The sequence below is a fragment of the Uloborus diversus genome, chromosome 10 (genome assembly GCF_026930045.1).
Source record: "Uloborus diversus isolate 005 chromosome 10, Udiv.v.3.1, whole genome shotgun sequence".
Taxonomy (NCBI): Eukaryota; Metazoa; Arthropoda; class Arachnida; order Araneae; family Uloboridae; genus Uloborus; species Uloborus diversus.
This window is the reverse complement of record NC_072740.1, coordinates 34,418,721-34,439,877: the sequence shown is the minus strand read 5'-3', so window position 1 is coordinate 34,439,877 and position 21,157 is coordinate 34,418,721. Positions and strand designations below refer to the sequence as shown.

Sequence of the window (21,157 nt, the reverse complement as noted above, 5' to 3'; positions counted from 1 at the left end):
AGTAGTGCTTTAAAAGAGATCTTAAAGCTTCTGAGTGGGGTTTAATTACCATAACATATGCTTAAAAAACTTAAGATAGGACCTGAAAATGAACCTTAAAAAATTGGTAAATGTACAAGATTTTTTAACAGAGCACCATACTACAAAAACTGATATTTGAAAATTAGGGTACGCACTCACCCGAGCTCACTTTATAAAAATAGTTAATTTATCGTACGAAAAAACAAAATTACGCTTGATGTGCGTGAGATAAGTGAAACATTCAACACAAAAATTCAGAATAGTACACCAAACAAAAAATTACAAAAAATCATCAAAGCTTAACTATGACCACCTTCGACTCCCTTACTTTATTTGAAAATTTTACTTCATTCTTAATAGGCGTTACAGGTTAAGAAAGCTGACTGCCTCCCTAGTGTTAAAAAGTTTGTGTCTAAGTTCAAAACTTTTTTTTTTCAATTAAAACTTTTCTCAGTTCAAAATAAGGTGTCACTAGTACCGGTATACAGTATTAAAAAACCGTGCTGATTTGTTAAAAGCTTGTACGACAGACATCGTACCAGGCAGCTTCGGTAGTTACAGCGATAATTGCTTTTCTCTATATCGAGTTTTTGTTCGACTTAGAGCTCTTCAAGAAAAAAAAAAAAAACTCTTTGTATTAGGCTCTGTAATTCAGTTATTCAATGCTTTTAAAGCAAATGCTCGGGAACCACATATTAAAATTAAGCTCCCTAGTTTCCTTTTTCTTTTCCTATTAATGCAATTTTTTCCACTAATTCAGTTTTTCTCTTTCTTACCTTCATACATTACCGTATTTAAATTGCACCGCGTCTCATGTTTTTCTATTACCCTTGGATAGTTGATGTGTTCTAACATTTAAGTGTAAGAAAATTGTAATCATTGCTTATTTTGTAGCGAAAATCAATCTAACTAACCAGAATAACCAATAGTGTTTATACAAGAAACTATGGAGCTTGATCACTAGCTCGTTTCGCTCGTGAACCCCCGTTCGTCGCCTGTGGCGGCTCTCTCCCGGCTTCGGCGGGTTGGTGTACAGCGTCTTTGATGGTGTATTTCGGAGGCATCGCGTCCCCAAAAACTCGTAAGTTAGCAAAAAAAAAAAAAAAAAAAAACAGTTAGTTGACATTAATATTTTCGCTAATTAAAGTTATACAAAGATGAGACTAGGTTACAAACTTTTCTTATTCGTATGTTGGAAAATAGGGTTGTATTAGCTTCTTGTCTTGCTTGCAATTGCAATTCTAACTAATTCACTATTGGCTCATGAATCTTTTATGAGTTGGTGTGCTTCTAAACTACTGATATAATTGTAAAATTGAATCGAAACACTATTAACTTTTATTTCTGAAATGATAATAATTGTAAATATTAGCAGTAACACCATATTTCAAAATAAATGTAGGTTTGTGAAAGGATTAAAATTATGAATCGTTATCGTAAAACCGTACAACTTCAGACCTGTGTTGCAACTTTAGAACATTGAAGAAATCTGGTAGTATGTGCCATGTAGTGGTCGTTGTAGGAAAGCTTAAGTCTTAAAAAAAATTCAGTAGGGTTCGTAAGTGTTGTTCGGCAAAGTTCATGTTGTTTACCTCCTGCTCCAGTGTTATCATTCTCGTGTCAAAATTCATTTCTGTTGGGAGGTTTTTGGAAAGTTTTGCTTCAGCTCTCAAAGTCTCCATCGAAACCTATATTTTCCGATTGAATTTTCCGAAGGTAAGTTTATTACTTTGGTATCTAAGATGATTTAGCCTTATCGGCGAATCCTGATGTCGCTTTGTTAACTTGTCGTTTCGAAGTAAACAAAATACGGAAATTCGAGTTGCAACTTTAGACCACCCATTTTTATTATCATTTGTCATCTTTGGGAACAATTTTGTACTGTCTTGAGCAGTTTTTTAGTTTTCGGGTTTTCCTTGGTTTTAGACATGAATCCAGGGAAAAGAAGGAAAATAGGCGGCTGTCCTTACCTCAACTATTTGCCTTAACTGATGGAAAAGTTGATCAGAGAAATCAGGAGCAACCAAATTTCAACAAAGAAGGCAAAAAAGCGTAAATTTTGGTGTTGGTCTCATTTTCCCGATGGCATTTGGTACAAAAGAAAGAAATTATTGCGACAACGAAGAAACCTACCCAATTGGAACAAAATTTGTATCAAGTCCCTGTAAAAAAATGATAAACAAAAATTCCCTTGTAAAAAAATAATAAAATCCAGGAGTAGTACCTACTAATTGCTTTTCATACTATCTAACGTTCATATTTATACATCTGAATAAAATATTGTATTTTTCACAATTGATTTATTTAAGAGAACCTGAAATTGACTCAAAAAGTATAAAAAAAATTATAAATATAAAAAAAAGTAAGTACAAATTGTTTTTTTAAATTTTTGCAGTGTACGGGATTGGAACAGAACGATCTATGCGTTGTAACTTTAGACCGGAGCGGTTTAGCGATGCATGTCAAGGAAAATACGAGGTGGTCTAAAGTTGTCACCACCATGTGAAAACTTTATACCACTATATCAAAAATTCCCCTCCCTTTGTGTGTAATTTAGAATTGTTTTCGAAGCGTCACTCTACAGCTGAGATGTATGGTAGTGTATGGTTAAATTATTAACCTTTTTTGGCCAAGAATAATGAAAATATTAGGAAAAATACACATAAAGTGCCTAAAGTTGTACGGTTTTACGGTACAAATGCAAAAAGTGAGAACAATAGAAATATGAATTACACAGAAACGTTGACTCCAATAAAATCCTTTTAAGGTGATAAAAGCAGAATCATTTTATTTTATATACCCTTATTTTATATGCATAAAATATATTCAAATCCGCGATATATTGCTCAAAGTTTAATGCATGTTTTTTAAATACATTTTTGTACTTAATTACTTAATTGTTTTAAAAGTATAAACGTCAGGAAACTTGACTTCTCCAAAGAGCCGATGGTAGTGTTTGGGGTGAATTTGTATATGCGTCATAATTTACGAAATTAATGAAACGGCAAAACATTCAAGCTCTGAAAATATTAAAAAACGCGAGGCACAATCGTTTTTGAGACACTAAACTTATTTTTCTCCTCACTATGAATAATAGTAAATATATTTAGCCCTGGAAATGATGTTGAACATAAGCATGAAGAAAAAAATACACTACTAACTTGTTAATATTATATTACTAGTATCTAAATTAAATAGTTTCTGGGTTCTCTTTTCAGACTTTAGAAAGGTGTTTAGTGAATCAACATTAAATTATTTGAAAGCTATCATGTCTGATCTATTAAACGATACAAAAAAATTAAGATTGACAGGATAAAATCAAAGTATTGTGTGTAATCGAATTCGTTTACCATATGAAGGGTGTAGTCTGTATGAAAAATTATATTCATAAATGAAAGAATCGCGTGATAAACGCCATAATTATCGAACAAAATTCGTAGATAAGTAAGTAAAATCGCAGTCCCTCAATTTTTTTCCACTCGAATAGTATAGTGGAACATCAGTAATAATATAGTTTTTATATAGGATATATACTTCTAACAGTATAGTTTGACACCCCAAGGAAACATGAAAACATGTCGACTTAAGCGGTTGTCAACTTACTGAGGTTCTATTATTGTAACTGCTAAGTAGTTTCTGTATCACTCACTTACTAACGTAAAGAATCACATTATGAAAATGAATTCCAGTAAATAAATTTTCTTTTCGTTTTCTTTTTTTTGAAAATATATTAAAATCACTAATATTAATTAAATACTTCGTTAAGAATAAATCTATAATTTTTGAAAAGAAGTGAAAAAGCCTCTTGTCAGTCAGGTTTGTAGAGAAAGTCCTGCTCACAACATGTGAGCAGCATGTGCAAAACATGTCATGGTGCCTTCTTTCTGTAGAGGACTTCCGTGAGTACATTTATCCTACCCTTTCATAGCTTTTTAAAATTGCACTAACAGCACAGAGTGTGTTGGATGACTCCCCTGGATAAAGAATGGAATTCTCTAAAAGAGCCAAATAGGGAGAAAAGGATTGACTGACCAACAAACCGTAGCGTAAAATTCTGAGACGAGGTCAATATGAAAGAATGTTGGTAGAAAAAGTTGGACTACAGTAGCAATTGGATGTCAACTTATAGGGGTTTCTGCAAATGTGTGTCAAGTTAGAGAGGTTTTCGCCCCTTGAAATTAGCATTGGGCCAACCGTAAGAAAAATAAATGTCGAATTACAGGGGTAATCGAGTTATCCCGCCTGTCGTGTTATCAAAGTCTCATGGTATTGTAAGGAAACAGTAGTTAAACGTACACTATCAGTAACAATATTTATCCTTACGGAGCAATAAATAAGCAATTCACTGTATTTATGTTATCAAAATATATAAATAATTTAAATAAATTATTACATTAAACTCTTATGATAGAATGTTTAAAAAAGAAATAAATTGCTGCGAACGCTATACTCTCTTCTCTTGTAGTTGTTTAACACTTGCAGCTCAAAAGTTATTTAAAATTATCTTTATATTATAAACTGTTACCTTTCAAACAACGGTGTGCAATAACGGTTTTAACTTTAATTAGTATATAAATTTGTAAAGAAAATTGCGGTCGAGCGTTTCAGAGTTTGAAGGGGTTGGAAGAAAAATCCACTTTTTTTTCGTGAATTTAACTATGGGAAGAAACTTCTTTTGCAGAAAAGATTTCTTGTAACTTCGAAACTATTGTGTTGTAAATGAGTGCTAAATGACATTGGGTGTTTCAATGTGTGTTAAAAAATACTGCTGCTCATGAATTGTTGATAGGATTATTTTACAAAAACTCCTCTTGCAGAGAAGATTCCTTGTAACTTCGAAACTATTGTGTTGTAAATGAGTGCCAATAACAGTGGGTGTTTTAATATGTGTTCTGCTGCTCATGACTTGTTGATAGGATACTTTTACAACATTTTCAATTGAAAATTGTTTTACAAAAAAATGATAATGTATACCTTTTTTAAGTAATCATTATTTAAAAAATACGAAGAAAATTAGATGAAAATTTAAAGTTCACATTAAATTGGTTAAAATGTTTTCAGGTTTGGAAAAAAAGGCGATTATTAATCACTCAAAACTGGATATAAATATATTGGTAGCAGATACTGAGAATACATATCTATAATTGCCAGGTTCTTCTAAAAGCATTTTTGCAATGAACAATTTTCCTCGTCTCAAGGCTTTAGTGATAAACTTTTAAACAGCTTACGTTTTCCTTAATCAGCTTATTGCTGAAAGCTTTTCTACTTTCGTTAGGAATTACATTAATACTTTGTGACATTAATAGAAGGTTTTTCAAATACAAATATAAACATACGTACACGTGTGTAAGTATACACAATACTTATATATATATATATATATATATATATATATATATATATATATATATATATATATATATATATATATATATATATATATATATATATATATATATATATATATATATATATATTCTCTTCGTTGGATTATTTAAATTTCGTGACATGCGGAAGTCTTAATTTAAGTTCTTTCATATGTACGTGTAGTAAGTTTAATTAAAAACACTGAAGTTTTTGAATGCTTAAGTTCTTCGATTAAGATAGTAAAAAATCTCACAAAATGTAATCTAGTTCTCTGAAAGATTTTTTTTTCAGGTATAAAGAAAACAGCATAGTGTTCGTACCGTATTGTATGAAAAGCTTTCGATTTTGTTTCTACATATTCAAATCTGCGGACAGTATATTTATTATTAGTTTAGCTTTGCGTGCAAATAATTTCTTTTGCGTGACACATATTGTTAAATAGCTACTTTTTATATCCATACATTTTTGTCGAGTTTTGTTTTTCAATGTCAAATTTAAACTTAATGCTATTCCCAGAAACGGATTATGATGAAAATGGTTTTTTTTTTCGAATGCAAGCACTTCAATAACAAACTAAAAGGAAAAAAATGCAAACGCGGAGAAACTTTTGAATGACAGATGAAATATGAGAGATTATGCCCTGGAAATATGGAAAGCAGTTAAATTGGAGAAAAAATCCAAACAGATTCATTTAGATATCTTTACGAAACAATATACATTTAATACATGACTGTTACAAGCAGTAAAAATGCTTCTAAATGTTTAACCGTGAAGAAACTGATTTCTCAGGATTTTCGTAAACCTTGCTGTAATTTTAGCAATAAATTTATAACATATCAAGAAAGTTATAAGTATTCGGAATTAAAAGACAAATATTATACGCTCCTTCTTAACTCTTAAATATAGTATTGTTTTTTTTACAACAAAGTACACTCAAACCTGTTTTTGTGTGGGTGATAGGGACCGCATACAAAATCGCATTAAGAAATTTAAAAAAATCGTTCATTTTATAAATAACTTCGTCTGTTTTATAAATAATTTTATCAATTGAGCCCCTATCCGATTCAAATTGCATAGACTGCATAAAATAATAATAATAATAATAAAATAAATAAATAAAAAACCGCACTAAAAAAGACCGCACAAAAGCAGTTTTGATTGTAGTGTTTCAAATAAGTTATTTGTACATTTTGAATTACTCTTGTACTTCAAAATTAAATTGGTTTGAATAATCATATATTATTTCTAAAACGCGTTTTTTTTTTTTTTTTTTTTGAGAACACCGTAGTTTCTTAAATACTTGATCAAACTTCATATTTAAGGCACCATTTTAAGGACTTTTTCGCCGCTTTCGGCGAAAAATAAAGATCCATTTCACATTTTGGTTGTTTTGTCGAAAAAACAAAATTATTCTGTTTTTTTTTATTACACATTGCTTTAATTCATCTCATCCCAAAATAAAGACCCATTGGCTCGGTTAGAGCATCGTGCGAATGACGAGAAGGTCGTGAGCTCGACTCCCCTTGGACCGCAGAGGGCCAGAACGTTTCTGATCCAAATTTCTACATAAATACATGTATATGGTAGAGCAGTAGGTAGATAGATAGCATGTACATAAATAATAGGTAGGTAGGTAGACAGAGAAATATAAATATAGATTAATAGATAATATATAGATATAGATATATATAGACAGGTAGTAAAATAGATCGGGAGATAGGTAGGTAGATAGGTGGAAAGGTAGATAGAGAAACATATAGATAGATAAGTATACTTGTAGATATATAGATAAAGAGGTAGAGATATAGGTAGATAAATAAAATAAATATGTAATGTAATGTATGAAATATAGTATGATATAAAATAAAGGAAAAGCGAGCAATCAGTAAAATGTTAAAAAGTGCGTTGTTTGCAAAGAAATAAATATAAACTAAAATAAATAAATAAATAAACACATAAAACTATGTGCATTACAAAAAAGAGCGAAAATGAAAATATCTCGTTGAATTTTATGATTCCTTTTTAAATCAAAATAAAGTTTTCCAGTGTTCACTGGCAAAATTTGTGCTCATTCACTGGGTCATTGTGCCATTTTTTCATTAAACACCCAAAAAAGCTGGAAGCGGTACCATTTAAGTTCCCGAATTTTCTTCTACACATTTACATAATCAATTAAAATGTTTTAACTTTCGTGATTTAAATATTATAATTTTTAAAAATTCAAGGATTTTTTAAAAATGAAATTTTGTTTGAGTGTTTATTTACTGGTCGGTTTACCCTACTTATCACTTAAAGATGATGTTTCTATTTATCTGGAAAAATAAGCAGAATCGCTAACAAGGGGTATGGTAATACTATTTAAAGTAAAATAACGCATTACTATTTAAGAAAAAGTACCTACAACTTAACTGTTATTGGTCAGTATTTGAGTATAAGTAAATGAACGTGGGAATGAGTCATATCCTATTTTGAATTACATATATGCAACCTAAATTCAAAATTATAAAATACTTTTCACATTTTAGAAAAAAGTTTATTTTAACCAAATATAAGTGCAAATTAGGTATTTAAATGAGCGTGTCACCTTTCTTAGACCTTAAACTGTATATTTCATTTCAAATATACATTATAAAAAATAATATTAGATAGAATAATCCAAAAGTTTATAGTGATGAGGGTTTACATTGAATCAAAGAGTTAGAATATTCAAATTAAAATGGGTAAAAACATTTTCAAAAAAAGCAATGTCAATACTTGAATGCGGCATTTTTTGTTGGAATCAAAATGCTTTAATACTTTTACATACGAATTTTACCACCAATTTTCATTCATCCCTTCTGACACTATTTCAATACCCTCTTCAATGCGGAAACGAGTTCAATTTAATTGGCGGACACTAGGTTTGAACCGCTTTCTTTAGATTTAACGGTTCCACAAATTTTTGATTGTACGTATTTAAATCGGTAGAATTGCTTGACCAGTTTAATACCGAAATCCCTCTTTTTTTTGCTTAAAATCTAAGAGTCGATATAGCGATGTGACGCGATGAAAGATAAATGTGTCACTAAATGTGTCATTGCGGTGCCTTAGATGAAGTATCATGCAGTATTCTTGATAAACAGCGGAAATCACACATTGTTTTTACGATACACATAATTACTCAATTGCAGCAGCCCTCATGCACCCACATACCATAAAGGATGTCCCAAATTTGAGAAAAAGTCTTACACAAAATTTCTCTTAAGCTTTACTTTTTAAACGTCTAACCCGAAAACCTTTTTTGTTAACAGATAATTCAAAAAAAGATTCATCACTGATTACAATACTTTTCTAACCTTGTTGTCCCTGTCTGAGTTTCTCTTTGCTCCAGGAGAGTCGTGCACGTTTCTGATTTATGTTTATATTTGGTTTTAATTCGTATATCCGCAATTGAAACTGCAGTTTTTGCAACTGTCCAAGTGTAGTTGGCTTGGACACGAAAACTATCGATTTATTCCAACACTAATAGACGTAAGAAGCATTTTTCAACGATTATTTTGGACGATTCACTTTAATTTAGGTTCATGTCTGTGAATTGTTACAATTTTTCCAGTTCATTAACTTTGGTTACTTTTTAGTTGGTCCGTCCTTCTATATTCCTTTAAAATTTTATGTACCGTAGATTGTAAAACGTTCATTTGAATTGAGTTGGATTGTTTTTTTCTAGCTTTAAGCAATGATATAGTAGGTTCTTCATTTTTTTTCCTATTTATCTCCTTGAAGACCCATTTTGAACAATAAAGGGCTTTGAAGATGGCATAAAATTATTTGGGCATGAAGCTTCATACCTGTGACAAACTTTCGGTTAACAGGCATGTAAACATTTTCGCTACTTTTTAAAACTCACATTGAATGAATTGATTATTCTAATTTTGTGACCCATATAAAAAATCAGTATAATTTTCCAATATGTAAATGATCCATAAGTTGTTAAAATAATATCTGCAAAGTTGTTAAAATTGATTTACCCATTCATGAATAACGTGTTTTACTCTTTTTAATTTGAGTGCATTCATTTTTCTCGACTCAGGGACAAGTTTTGTTCAAACAGTTGTGATATTCTATTATTTTAAATTTGAGTTGTATATCGTCGCCTTAGAGCAACAGTAAGATATCTTAGTGTTATTTCTGGATTAGAGATACCTTACTCTTACTCTGAGGTGACGATATATACTATTTATAAGCAGTTTTATATTCTTAGCTGGTTACTGGTGCACTTACCCTAATCTAAATTCCTTACATGATTCTAAGCTATTGTTCTGGAGTTGTTAACGCTAGGAAACGAGATATACTGCAACTCAGCAAGTTAAAATTAACAACTTTTAGGCATCTATTGATATCTGAAGAAAAAAAACCTTTATTTTAACATGGCAAATCGCAGTATTATATATATTACTAGCTTACTACCCGGCGTTGCCCGGGTGCTTTTCAATGCAACATATCTTTTGGATAATCAAATGAATGAATTCGACCTAAATGAGAGTAAAAAATTACATTCACATCGCTTTCTAGGCTCAAATCTTCAAAATACTTAAAATAACACAGAAAATCAAGCATTTGCCGAAAAAGTAACATCAACTTAAAGCAAAAAAGTATGAGGAATATTGTTTGGGCTCTGTAGTGTCCACTGGTACGTTGTCTGATGTTAAATCAAACGGGCGGTACATACTCGTAAATTGTCTTAATGCAAAGACAAATGATTATCTTTTGCTCATCTTGTGGGACAACCTTTTACGTGATGCTTCGAAAGAAAAGCGTTGTGCCGCCTTTGTAGGTATTACTTTCCCCAAGACTTTAAAAAAATGCAACAGTACTTCACGTACGTTTTATTCGGAAATAAATCATTGAATGTTTCCTTAGAAAGAGTATTGAGCTTAACAAAAAAAAGTCAATGCCTATTATCAGGCACAAATATATACAAAATAGTCTTCTTGGACACAGTTACAATATTTTCAGATTATTTTAAAACCATTCTCAATGTCCAAAAGCTAAACAGACAGTATACCGTACAGAAAATAAAGAATTCATTCTGTGTTGTTAACAGACGATAACACTCCCTTTTACGGATTTTTTGGTGGTATTTTTCGAATGAAAGTCTCAAGTGATAGATTATTTTGTATGTTTTCAGGCAAGCACATTTCGCAGAAAAAGTTTGCTTACTATAAAACTTACTATAAACTTTACAAAATGTGTCTGCTCGCTCTTTCTATGGTGATTTAGTGCCATGCCATTGAGTAAAATTGGATAAGTGTAACTTGCCTAAAAAGAAGCACGTCAGCTACATTTTATTCTTATATTGACGTCAAATTTCTATTTTCGTAGGTCAAAATGATAGTTAGACAGTAATATTAATGTATTGTAACGATTTGAAATTTGTCAAGATTTAGGTTCTAGTTCAAATTTTTAAAACCTAATATTTGCCGTAAATGTTATACATGATATATCACACTGATGCAGGTAGAGAGAGCACGTATTTAAGTTTTGTTGCTTTAGACAGAGTATTCCTTAGAGAACACCAAAATTTTAATTTATACAGAGACAGTGTTCGTGATAGGTGTGAATGGGTCCACTGACTACATTGCACTTATTATTTTAAGTTATGTAAAACAATAAAAATGGAAGTAGGGGGACGTGAACTTATTGGACAAACTATTTTAAAACCGTTAATTAAACTGCGTGATAGAGAATGAAGTAGTACGCATTTTGGTCACTATCCGTGTCAGATTTCTTTTATAATTATTTGCAGGCCATGAAATTAAAAAAAACTCTTGTTTGTATTAAACATGGACGAATCTTTTGCTTATATTTTACAGATGCTTGTTGCATATTTTGTTTCCCTTATCCACAGCTTAAAAGCAAACGAAATGTATTTCCCGTTTTGAAACGTAGTCTAAAAATTTAAAACTTAAATAATTCAAGTTTTTCTGATCCAAAAATTTAACTCAAAACTTTCTCCTAAGTATAGTACTTAGTTCCCCTCCCAGCAGCAAGAAGTATTGCATTTGTGAGTGAAACCAACCGAGCAAGTAACATAAAGCTATCTATATTCAAAATAGTTCTGATCCAAATATCTGAAAAGCATTTACAGCATTTAATCGACTGCTCTTATAAGTTGTTGTTCGTGATAGAAAACGGAAGTCTCACTGAAGATTGCAATCTCTTGAAGTTTAAAAAAGGTCCATTGTGGTTACACGTGAGATAACAAAGCGTTTCACCTTATCCCTATACTGTTAAAGGGAATTTAAGCTATTACCGTGATAACTTTCCATTCATATCTCACAGCACTTCTTCAATGACGGTTGAAATGCTTAGTGGTAGCTACAAACTCCCAAAATTTTTCGATTGTTTACAATAGCAGTTATCGAACTGAGCTTTGTAATTGGGAATGTAGCTTTGCTCAGCTTATTTCACGATGCAGAAAAAAACTTCATATTGTGGCACAATATTTCATCATGCCTTTTTCAATAGTAATCTGTGTCAAAAGTTGCATCATACCCGCTAACAGATTTAAAATTATTGCTAGTTGGAGAAGATGCTTCATCAGGTGTATTATTACTCGAGCGTTTAGGTAATATAAAATTCCAAACGAAGAAATTTGTTTATGTAAAACACGTAGCAATTTTTTGCAGTTTAAAACAGTTTAAATTTAAATTAATATTTACTTGCATTTTTTCCAAACTTAAAACTCCAACTCTATCAAACTCTATGAATTCCGCCAAATTATATTTCCGTGTGATTTAGCGGATAAAGAAGGTGCACAACCTTCAATTTTAGCATACAATGGCAATCCTAGTATGGTAGTTATGTGCATGTAAGAAACGTCATGACCATCCACCCTCCCCCTTGAAAAACAAATTCTAGATACGCTACTGCGCACAAATATGATTATTTTGCAATTTATTTGAGAAATTAGTATTTTTTACCCCTGTTCTTTGTTAGCCTTCAGCGATTAAACTTAGATTCAGTAAATTACCGCCCATTAGCCAGGGCTAAAGCAGAAATACATGAAATATTCCGCCAGCTCACCGAATTATGTAAAGATCCGACGTAAACCATGGAATAATATAAAGAACATATGCATATTGGTTTTAAGGACCATCCAACATTAAATTGTTGAAGCTTGTACATTGATAATGAATAAATTATTGATACCGAAATAATTTTGGTGTTTTCTGGGCTGTTCATGTGGAAAATACTTATCTATAATTTCGTTTTACCATTATTGCTATGAAATTATCAAAGCAAGTAGAACCATCGAAGGTCAAAATGCATTCCTGCTTTGCAGGATGCTATTCCAACAACGCTTTACCGCAGCATTTCTTTTCCGTTCGGCTTTCTTGCCACACATGCTTTACGCTTGTCGCTAATCGCCTTAACAGCCCTTCACCTTCACCTTCACAAGTATTTTCATCGGGCGTACAGAGATAGGGTTGCTCTTTTACCCGAGGTCTTTATTGGATGAGCGTATGCTTTAAAACTGCGTAAGCCAATGGCATCAATTGCGTCTCCACCTTAGGGGCGGAGCGAAGAAGTGAGGAGAGAGGTTAACTGTAGTATACTTTTTGAGTTGATTGCATTTAAAATATCTACTGGTGGTTATATGCTACTGAGCATTTTCATTTGCTTTGAACCAATTTTCACAAACTTGAAGATTACAGTTAATCTTTGAAGAGACTTCATTTAGGGTATCTTTTACAGGCTTTTCATTCAGACCAAACTCATAACAATATGAAAATTCGTTATGCCGAAAACAGCCCTTTTATGCTTAAAAATATAAACTTTAAACTCTTTGGATCATTTTTAAATTCTAAAAACCAGCCTATATGAATTCTTGAGAAATCATTTACCTCTGTGCCAAATTTGGAAGAAATTCGACTAAAACTGTGGATTTTTATAAGGAACATACACACATACCCACACTACTCACAAATATACATACATTTATATATATATATAGATACATGTAAGGAAAGTCTTGACCACATCCCTCCCATTTGAAAGATAAATTCCGAATGCGCTATTGTGCATTTCTATGATTATTTTGCAATTTAGTTTCTTTATTAGTAACTTTACCCCTGCTCTTTGACAGCCGGGAGAGACTTCAATTAAACCGAATTAGGCTATCGGTTATAGTTGAACCGAATTACTTAAAGATTCGACATAAATCAAAGAATAGTATAAAGACAATTTATGTATTGCAAATTGGTTTCATGAGGATCATAGAACATTAAATTAAATTTCTGTTGCAAGGATGAAATAGATTTGGTTTAAATAAAATCAGTCTAATGTTGAAACAGTCGAAGATTGTACGTCAATATTGAATGCAATATTATTACCTTACTCATGTTTGTATTTTCTCTGCTATTAACGGGAAAAACACTGATCAAAAATTGCACGCAACCCTTCAATAGTTAAAAATTGTAATCCAACGGTAGCACTCAAATTAAGTAGCACCAATGGACCCCCGGGGCTTCTTAGGTCGCAGTTTAAGAAACGATGAACAGCATCATTTCTTATATCTACGGCTTTCTCGCCAACAATGCTTTAACGCTTATCGCTAAACAGCATTGACGGCCATCGTTTCAGGATACGTTTTGTATTGATTGCATTTAAAATAGCTCCTGGTGGTTATATGTTGATAGCCGTTTTCATTTGCTTTGAACCAAGGTTCACAAATTTAACGATTAAAGTTAATCTTTGAAGAAACTTCATCTAGGTCAGTTTTTTATGGGCTTTTTATTTAGATTAAATTCATAACGATACAAAAATTCGTTCGCGCAGAAAAGAGTAATATTATAACTCAAAATATGAAATTAGACCTTTTTGAGTCTTTTTAAAATTCCAAAAACCCGCCTATATGAATTCATGAGCAACAATTTACCTTTGTGCCAAATTTGGAAGAAATCCGACGAAAACTGTGGATTTGTATAAGGAACATACACATATACCCACACACACACAAACATGCATCCATTTTTATATATATAGATTTCTCGAATGTGCCTTTTGTGGCTTTTTGTGTCGTGTTTTACGCTTCAACTTTTTTTTAATAATTTATCAAACTTCAAAAGTAACACACTATTTTAACGACTTTTTCATCGCTATCAACAGAAAATAAACAAAAACTTACATTTTTGCTGATTTTCAAAAAAAAAAAAAAAAAAAAAAAAATAGAAAACCAAGTTTTTATTTCCTTTTGTCGAGCGCGAATGCTTCACCATGTCAGCTAGTGATAACCCAAACTCCGGAAATGAATTTTTATTTTCCATTCTTTTTAACTTTTGCGTCATAGTGGTATATCTTTCATTAAAACATTAATTTTCATTGTTTAATTATATGTTTTCTTAAAGCACTCACAAGGAGTACTGAAAACTTCCAGCAGTATCATTTAGGTTTTAAAATTTCGTTAAAATATTTGTTTTTCAAAAGTAACCTGTATTTTTTATGCTATTTGTAATTTAAAAAAATTGCTATTCTCCTTTTCATTCTTCTAGAAATTAAAATAATTCAGAACATTTGCATACAGGTGATTCTTTCAACAAAGTTATACTTTCACAATTCATTAATGCATGAATTGTATTTTAAATTTCTATTTTCCTATTCAATCTTTTTTTTTAATGTGGTAGTTTTCAATATATTAAGTATTTTCGTTTTAACTTTGATTAAATCGAAAGAATTCAAAACCATGCTTTTTTATTAGATGAGTTGCTCCTACTGGCTATTGGCAAAAGTAAACGTATTGAGAAAATCTCCCATATACCCTGTTAAAAGCGAAAACGAACCAATTGAGGCAGTGATAAGCAAAGGGATGTAAGTGGACATTTTCAAGTTTTGAGTAAAACGCATTTAAAGATAACTTCCTAGGTAGACTTTCATTGAATTTTCTTTATATAAATCACACTGTACAGCAGCACCTATCAGGGCTACTAGTACTATCTCTTGCCCCAAGACAGAGGAGAGGGTCACCTAGCATTTGTATTGGTTATCTCAAAATTTTTCATTTTGCCACTTACATCCCTTTGCTTCTCACTGCCTCAATTGTTGATACAATTTCCTTCGAAATGCTTCGCAGTTAAGCAATATTTTTCTATTTTGCTTCATTTCTTTCTAACGAGTGTACATAATTTGCACGACTTACTCTCAATTGATATGAACCGTTGAGAGTAAAAACGACATAAAGTATTTTTTTTACAATTTTTATTTACACTACCAAAATTGAGCCTTATCCTCATTCTACTTCATATGGAAGTGGTCTAGGTTCAACCATCTGCCTATAGACAGTAGTCGTAAACGGATCGGCAGTGATGTTTTGTGAAAAAATGGCTACTAAACCACTTAGTTACTTTAAATCTTATTTTATTGACTTACACCTGTTTTTGCTCTCAACGGATCAGAAGTCGACATAAAATTAATTTAAATTTCTCAAAATCTGCAGGACGAACAATAACTATCGCAAAACGTATTGACGAAGTAACACAATATACTGATACAAGAACAATAACTACGTCATAACTTATTGATGAAGCAAACCAGTCACCCTCCTCCTATTTCAACAAATGGAGTAGATTAACCCCTTATTCATCGGAAGTCACTTTACTACAGCCAAACTGTAATTGATCTAACCCAATTTCCACCTTTTGTAGAATAGATCAATAATTATACCCAAAATTATACAATTTATTTCTCTTAAAAGAGTTTTTTTCGCGGTTTGAAAATACCTCCAAAAACCGAGCTTTTCGCTCGATGTAAACGGACTTAATTCAGAAGTTACATTTGTTTACTCACTCCGTTTTCATTTATTTTTCGTATATAATCTTAAAGAATGAAGGCGAACAACAACGTAAGTTGAATCTCGACAACTCGAAGCCTTATAACTCGAATATTCCTTTATCTCAAAGTTTTCGTTCGGTGCCGAAATAGTAAAGTTTCAATACAAAGTTAAGTTTTTACGAGAGTTTCATTTTCATTTATGCATAAAAATGCTGGCAAAATAAGAAAAAAAAAAGAGTTTTTTCCTAAGACATTGCTTTGCTTATCAGGTTGTGTGAGGGGGATAATTTACTTAAATGCTCCTTAATGCGCCCAGTATTGCAAGATTACGTGAGAAGTAGTCGATTGGGTTCCTTTTTCCCGTGATTAACGACGTAAAACTTCATTGTTGGTAAATTTTTGGGAAACTTAAAATTTTGGCAAAAATTGAAAAAATTTATTTTTTGGATGACTCAAATGATTTGCTGTTAATGCAAAGAGATTTTTAAAAGCGATATGAATTGAAATCAAGAGAAAAGAAATTAGGTGTACGCTATACAAACTTAATGACGTTTTAAGATGTGATAAAATCTCTAAGCAGTCAAAAATAACTTTCTTTTTCGAAGTATTTTAATAAAATTTATTCTCTGTAAAGATAGTTTTACGAAGTACAAATAATTAATTTTATCCAAACTATAACTCTATACATTACGCACTATTGCTGAAAAAGAAAATGAAAATCATTCTTCAGAAGGTTGGGAAAGGAATTTCCGATAACTCGAACTACTGATTACTCGACGGTTTTAGCCGGTCCCTTGGGACTTTGAGTTATTGAGAGTTGATTGAATTTGGGAACTAGCAGCACTGTCTATTCTCGAACTCCGCGACTAGCAGCTGCGAACGGTTCCAATTGAAAAAGGGGTGATGGTTTAAAAGAAGCGCACTTCCCGATGCATTCAGTTTTTGCTTGCTCGTTACTTCCTTCTTACTATCACCCCTGTTTTGATAAAATCAAAAGAGACCTGACGCATACGCAAAATCGAGTAAGGTTTCGCGATAAAATATCGGACAATAAATGTAACTACCAAATTGAATGCTTTTTTCCCAATTGTACTATTTAAACGATGGATGCTATATTCTTGCATTACGAGTTACAGTGCCCTCAGTCATCCTCATATATATAATACCAATGATCGAGTAACGCTCCTTGCGTCATCAATAGTGAAACTCGTGCCACGGCATGATAATTTGATAATATGTTTTGTAATGTTTAAAATGTAGGAAAAGGCTTTATTGTGACAAGGCTGATCTGGATCCGGCAACTTAACTGTTTTACTGGTAAGACTGTGTCACTTTAGAGGAATGAAGAAACGAAAAAGTGGTCAACAATAAACGCTACCTACTGGACTTTGAGCTTAATTCATCGGAGTTAGGGTTAAAATTTCAGCTATCAAAATATCACCAAACGGGCAATTGCTTAGTTGAAATGTAGAAGCAATTTTCACCCGTCATATCTTGACGAGCAATTTTCTAGTATTGAAATTTAATCTAATCAAGGCCAGATTACTACGTAAACCTGCGGGGCCAGTGTCAAGAGGAATAAGGAAATAACTAAAAAACCTCTACGTTTCCTATTTCCTAGCATTTTTCTTTAAGTAGGTATTATTTACCTTTTTTCCTTCAAACAGTGAGATTTTTTTAAAGATGTTTTAACTTCAGTAAATTACCGCCCAATTAGCCAGGGCTAAAGCAGAAATCTAGTTTGTTCTGCACTCTTGGCTTCCTTAAGAGGTTTTCCATCTCCAGCTCAGTCACTTTCCTATGCTGGGTTGATGAGTGCTAATAAGCACGAAACTGCAGTCCTCGGCTGGAAATGACTGAGCTGGCGGTGTTTTTCACGTATGTTTTAACTTGTTTCAACCTTTTACCAGGTTGAAGTCCCACACTGTTTCCAGCCCCACACTAAGTTTCCAGATCTTAATTGCTACTATAGATGAACTGTTTATTCAAGGAATTAGTTAAATTAGTTATTGGCTTGAATCAAACATACATGCAGTGCATCTAGCTAAACAATTAATAAATTTTCGCTTACCTTTTTCACTAATACTTTCACTTTCAGCATCCCTTTCTTCACAACTTGAGCACTCAGGCGTCGACCTAATTTCATCGTCCGAGCTACTTAAAGATCTCTGCCTTAACTTTCTACCTCTTTTGTTTTTATGAGGCTTTGGAGGTGGTGGTCGAACACTTTCGGATTGGTCTGAACTTAAGGAATCGTTCCTTACCACAGATTCGATTTTTTTCCTATTATTGTGACCTCTACCCCTACTATCGGAAACATAACCCGGGTCTAGATGGTTTCTCCGATCATCTCCACTTCTGACAGGCAATAATCTCATTCGCGGGTCATCTCCAGAGCTATGAATATCATAGTCTCTTTTCCTCGAAGAGTCTTTCCACTCTTCGCCACTCGCAGAAGGCATCCGAACGTCTCGATGTTGTCTTTCAGAATGTTCCCGCAATGATTCTTGGCTAATTCGTCTACAAGATGACTCACTTCTTCCTTTTCGATCATCTTCTTGGCTAAGCCACGGTTGGTCCCTCCCAGAGTTTCTCCTATCAGCCCCTTGGAAACTGTCTCGTGATTTTTGGTGTCCTTCCCTCCACGACACATCTTGGCTCTCGGAGTAATCCTTCGAGTGTCTATGATGGTCCATCGTATCTGGAGGAGGATATTTGTCTTTTCTGCGGTCAAAACTGGGGTCCGACATTCCGTCATATCGCCTCCTCCCTTCCATGTCCTCACAACCGCGCAACCGAGAGAAGTTATCACGAGGAGCCACATCGACGGGGCGAACACGTTTTATGTCCCCTGGGGGACTTCTGTCATTCGTTGGCCTACTTCGGTCGGAGTATCTGGAGGTGTCAGGATGCGATTCCTGTTTTGCCGATTCTCTTTCTTGCGAAAACTGTCTCCTAAGCTCTCTTTGGCTGTTAGTCCTATGTATTTGTTGAAGAGAACCTCTTCGACTCATCGTTCGCGGAAACTGCTGAACATTTTCTTTGCCTTCGCTGTGGGCTCGCTCCAACTTCGGCCTCTTGTCCACTTTCGGAGACATGACTTCCTCTTCCATTTCTCTCTGTTTAGCTGCCATTCCGCTGTGCAACCACTGTCCAGTCTTTATGAGAAGTTCTTGTTTTTTACGGCACAAAATGCAAACCCATATCACCTGCAACAGAAAGCTTTTAATTACTTTTATGTAAAAATGCCTTCAAAAACAAATTATATTTGTAACTCTGGGATTTCACCATTTTTGCTACTAAATTTGATTTTCGATGTTATATACAGTAGTGGCCACACTTATGGACACGTTTAAATTTTTTTAAAACATTGTGCATTCATAGAAAATGTTATTTTTCACAAAATGCAACCTAGTATGTATCATTTTGACGAAGTATTAGTTTTGAACTCACACACACAGTGCAGGAAAGAGTGCTCAAATTACAATAACAGTTATAAATATTTTAACAAAAGCAGTAATGAAGTGGTTTGAAATTTCTATCTTTCCCGTTCAATCACTGCTCTTATTCTCTGCATCAATCGAATGTAAGTTAATGTCGTCAGAATCTGACATGTTCACAGTTGCATCAAGTCATTATTGTGCTTTGTTTTGCCGAAATCTGTCGAAGGAAGAAAGTTGTTGCAGCATAACGTTTTCATATTGTAAGTATTAGAACTTTGTTTTTGTATTGTTGAATTCAGTATTAAATTTTCTTGAAAATAATATGTACGAGTTCGCATTTTGTGAAACGTAGCACTTTGTATAAAAGAAAGTGAAATAACTTTTATGATATGTCACAAAGTGTTGCTTTCATCCAGCTGTTAGTTTGTATGATTTTTTGTTACTTGAGTTGTATACAGTGTGTTCCGTTTTAACCTGCAAAAAACCTCTATTTTCGCAACCGTTAGTCCTAGATGCATACTTCCAATTGCAAAAATGTTCAAAATCAGATGGGTTAAAATATTGAGTTTTAAGCAAAAATGAACCAAAAAATTCAAAGTTTAACTTTTTATACGGGCCTTAGGTCCCCTAACTTATATTTAGAGAAGTTATCTCCATTGAAAACTATTACTAACACAAAAAACTTGACATTTATGCGACCCAAACTCAAGTTTTTTTTAACAACAATATTTTCGCTTTTATGACTATTTTTTGCCGCTTGTTTTTATTTTCCATTTTTCAAAAAAAGGCATCCTTTTTACATTCCGCCATATTTTCTCCCTTTGTCCAGAATTAGGCCTAACTCCTAATGTTGGCCATACTATACAAGTTGCACTAAACAGGGAATTTAAATAGCTCAACTTCAATACTTCTGTGCAAAATGTTTCGGAAATTTGATCAATATCTTGATAGGTAAAGTAGTATCAATCTTCCATTCGAAAACATTTTTCATTTTAATATTTTCCCTTATAATTATCTCAATAAACATAAAATAAAAACTCAAAAGCAGTTGTGAAATGTGGGTAAAAAATAAGTTATTGAAACGTTACATAATATCAAACTCAGTACATACAACTTATTTTATCAAAAGAAAAAGAGAAAGAAAGAGAAAATGTTGACGTTAAATGGCTGAACAATATAGTGAGGTTTTTCCCGCAACATCCATCAAAAATTTTTCACGCTTACCGATTTTTCACGCACTAAACTCGCGACGACTATTATCGTGTCTGAATTATTTCTAAAGAACATTAAATTACATATAAGTGTTTAGATTAAGCATAAAAACTATTTATTGAAAAGAAATATTCTCTCGTGCTATTTACGTAAACATCCAAATTAATAGAGTTCAAAGTTCTCTGGAGAGGAAAATATATTTTTTTTAATCTCAAGCTCTTCTCCGATGTATACTGTATTCCTTGCTCCCTCCCCCCCCCCCCCCAAATCAAGGAGGTGAGGTCTACCTCAGTAATATAGTCTAA

The 21,157-nt window shown here is 32.7% G+C and overlaps 1 protein-coding gene across 1 annotated transcript in view; it reads right to left on the bottom strand.

Moving 5' to 3' along the window:
• The window catches only part of LOC129231713 (regulating synaptic membrane exocytosis protein 2-like), a 179,345-nt gene that overhangs the window by 138,724 nt on the left and 19,464 nt on the right, over positions 1-21,157 (bottom strand). The window contains exon 3 of the mRNA XM_054866076.1: positions 18,269-19,406. Within this exon, the coding sequence (XP_054722051.1) occupies positions 18,269-19,406 (1,138 nt within the window). The remainder of the gene's footprint in view (positions 1-18,268; positions 19,407-21,157) is intronic.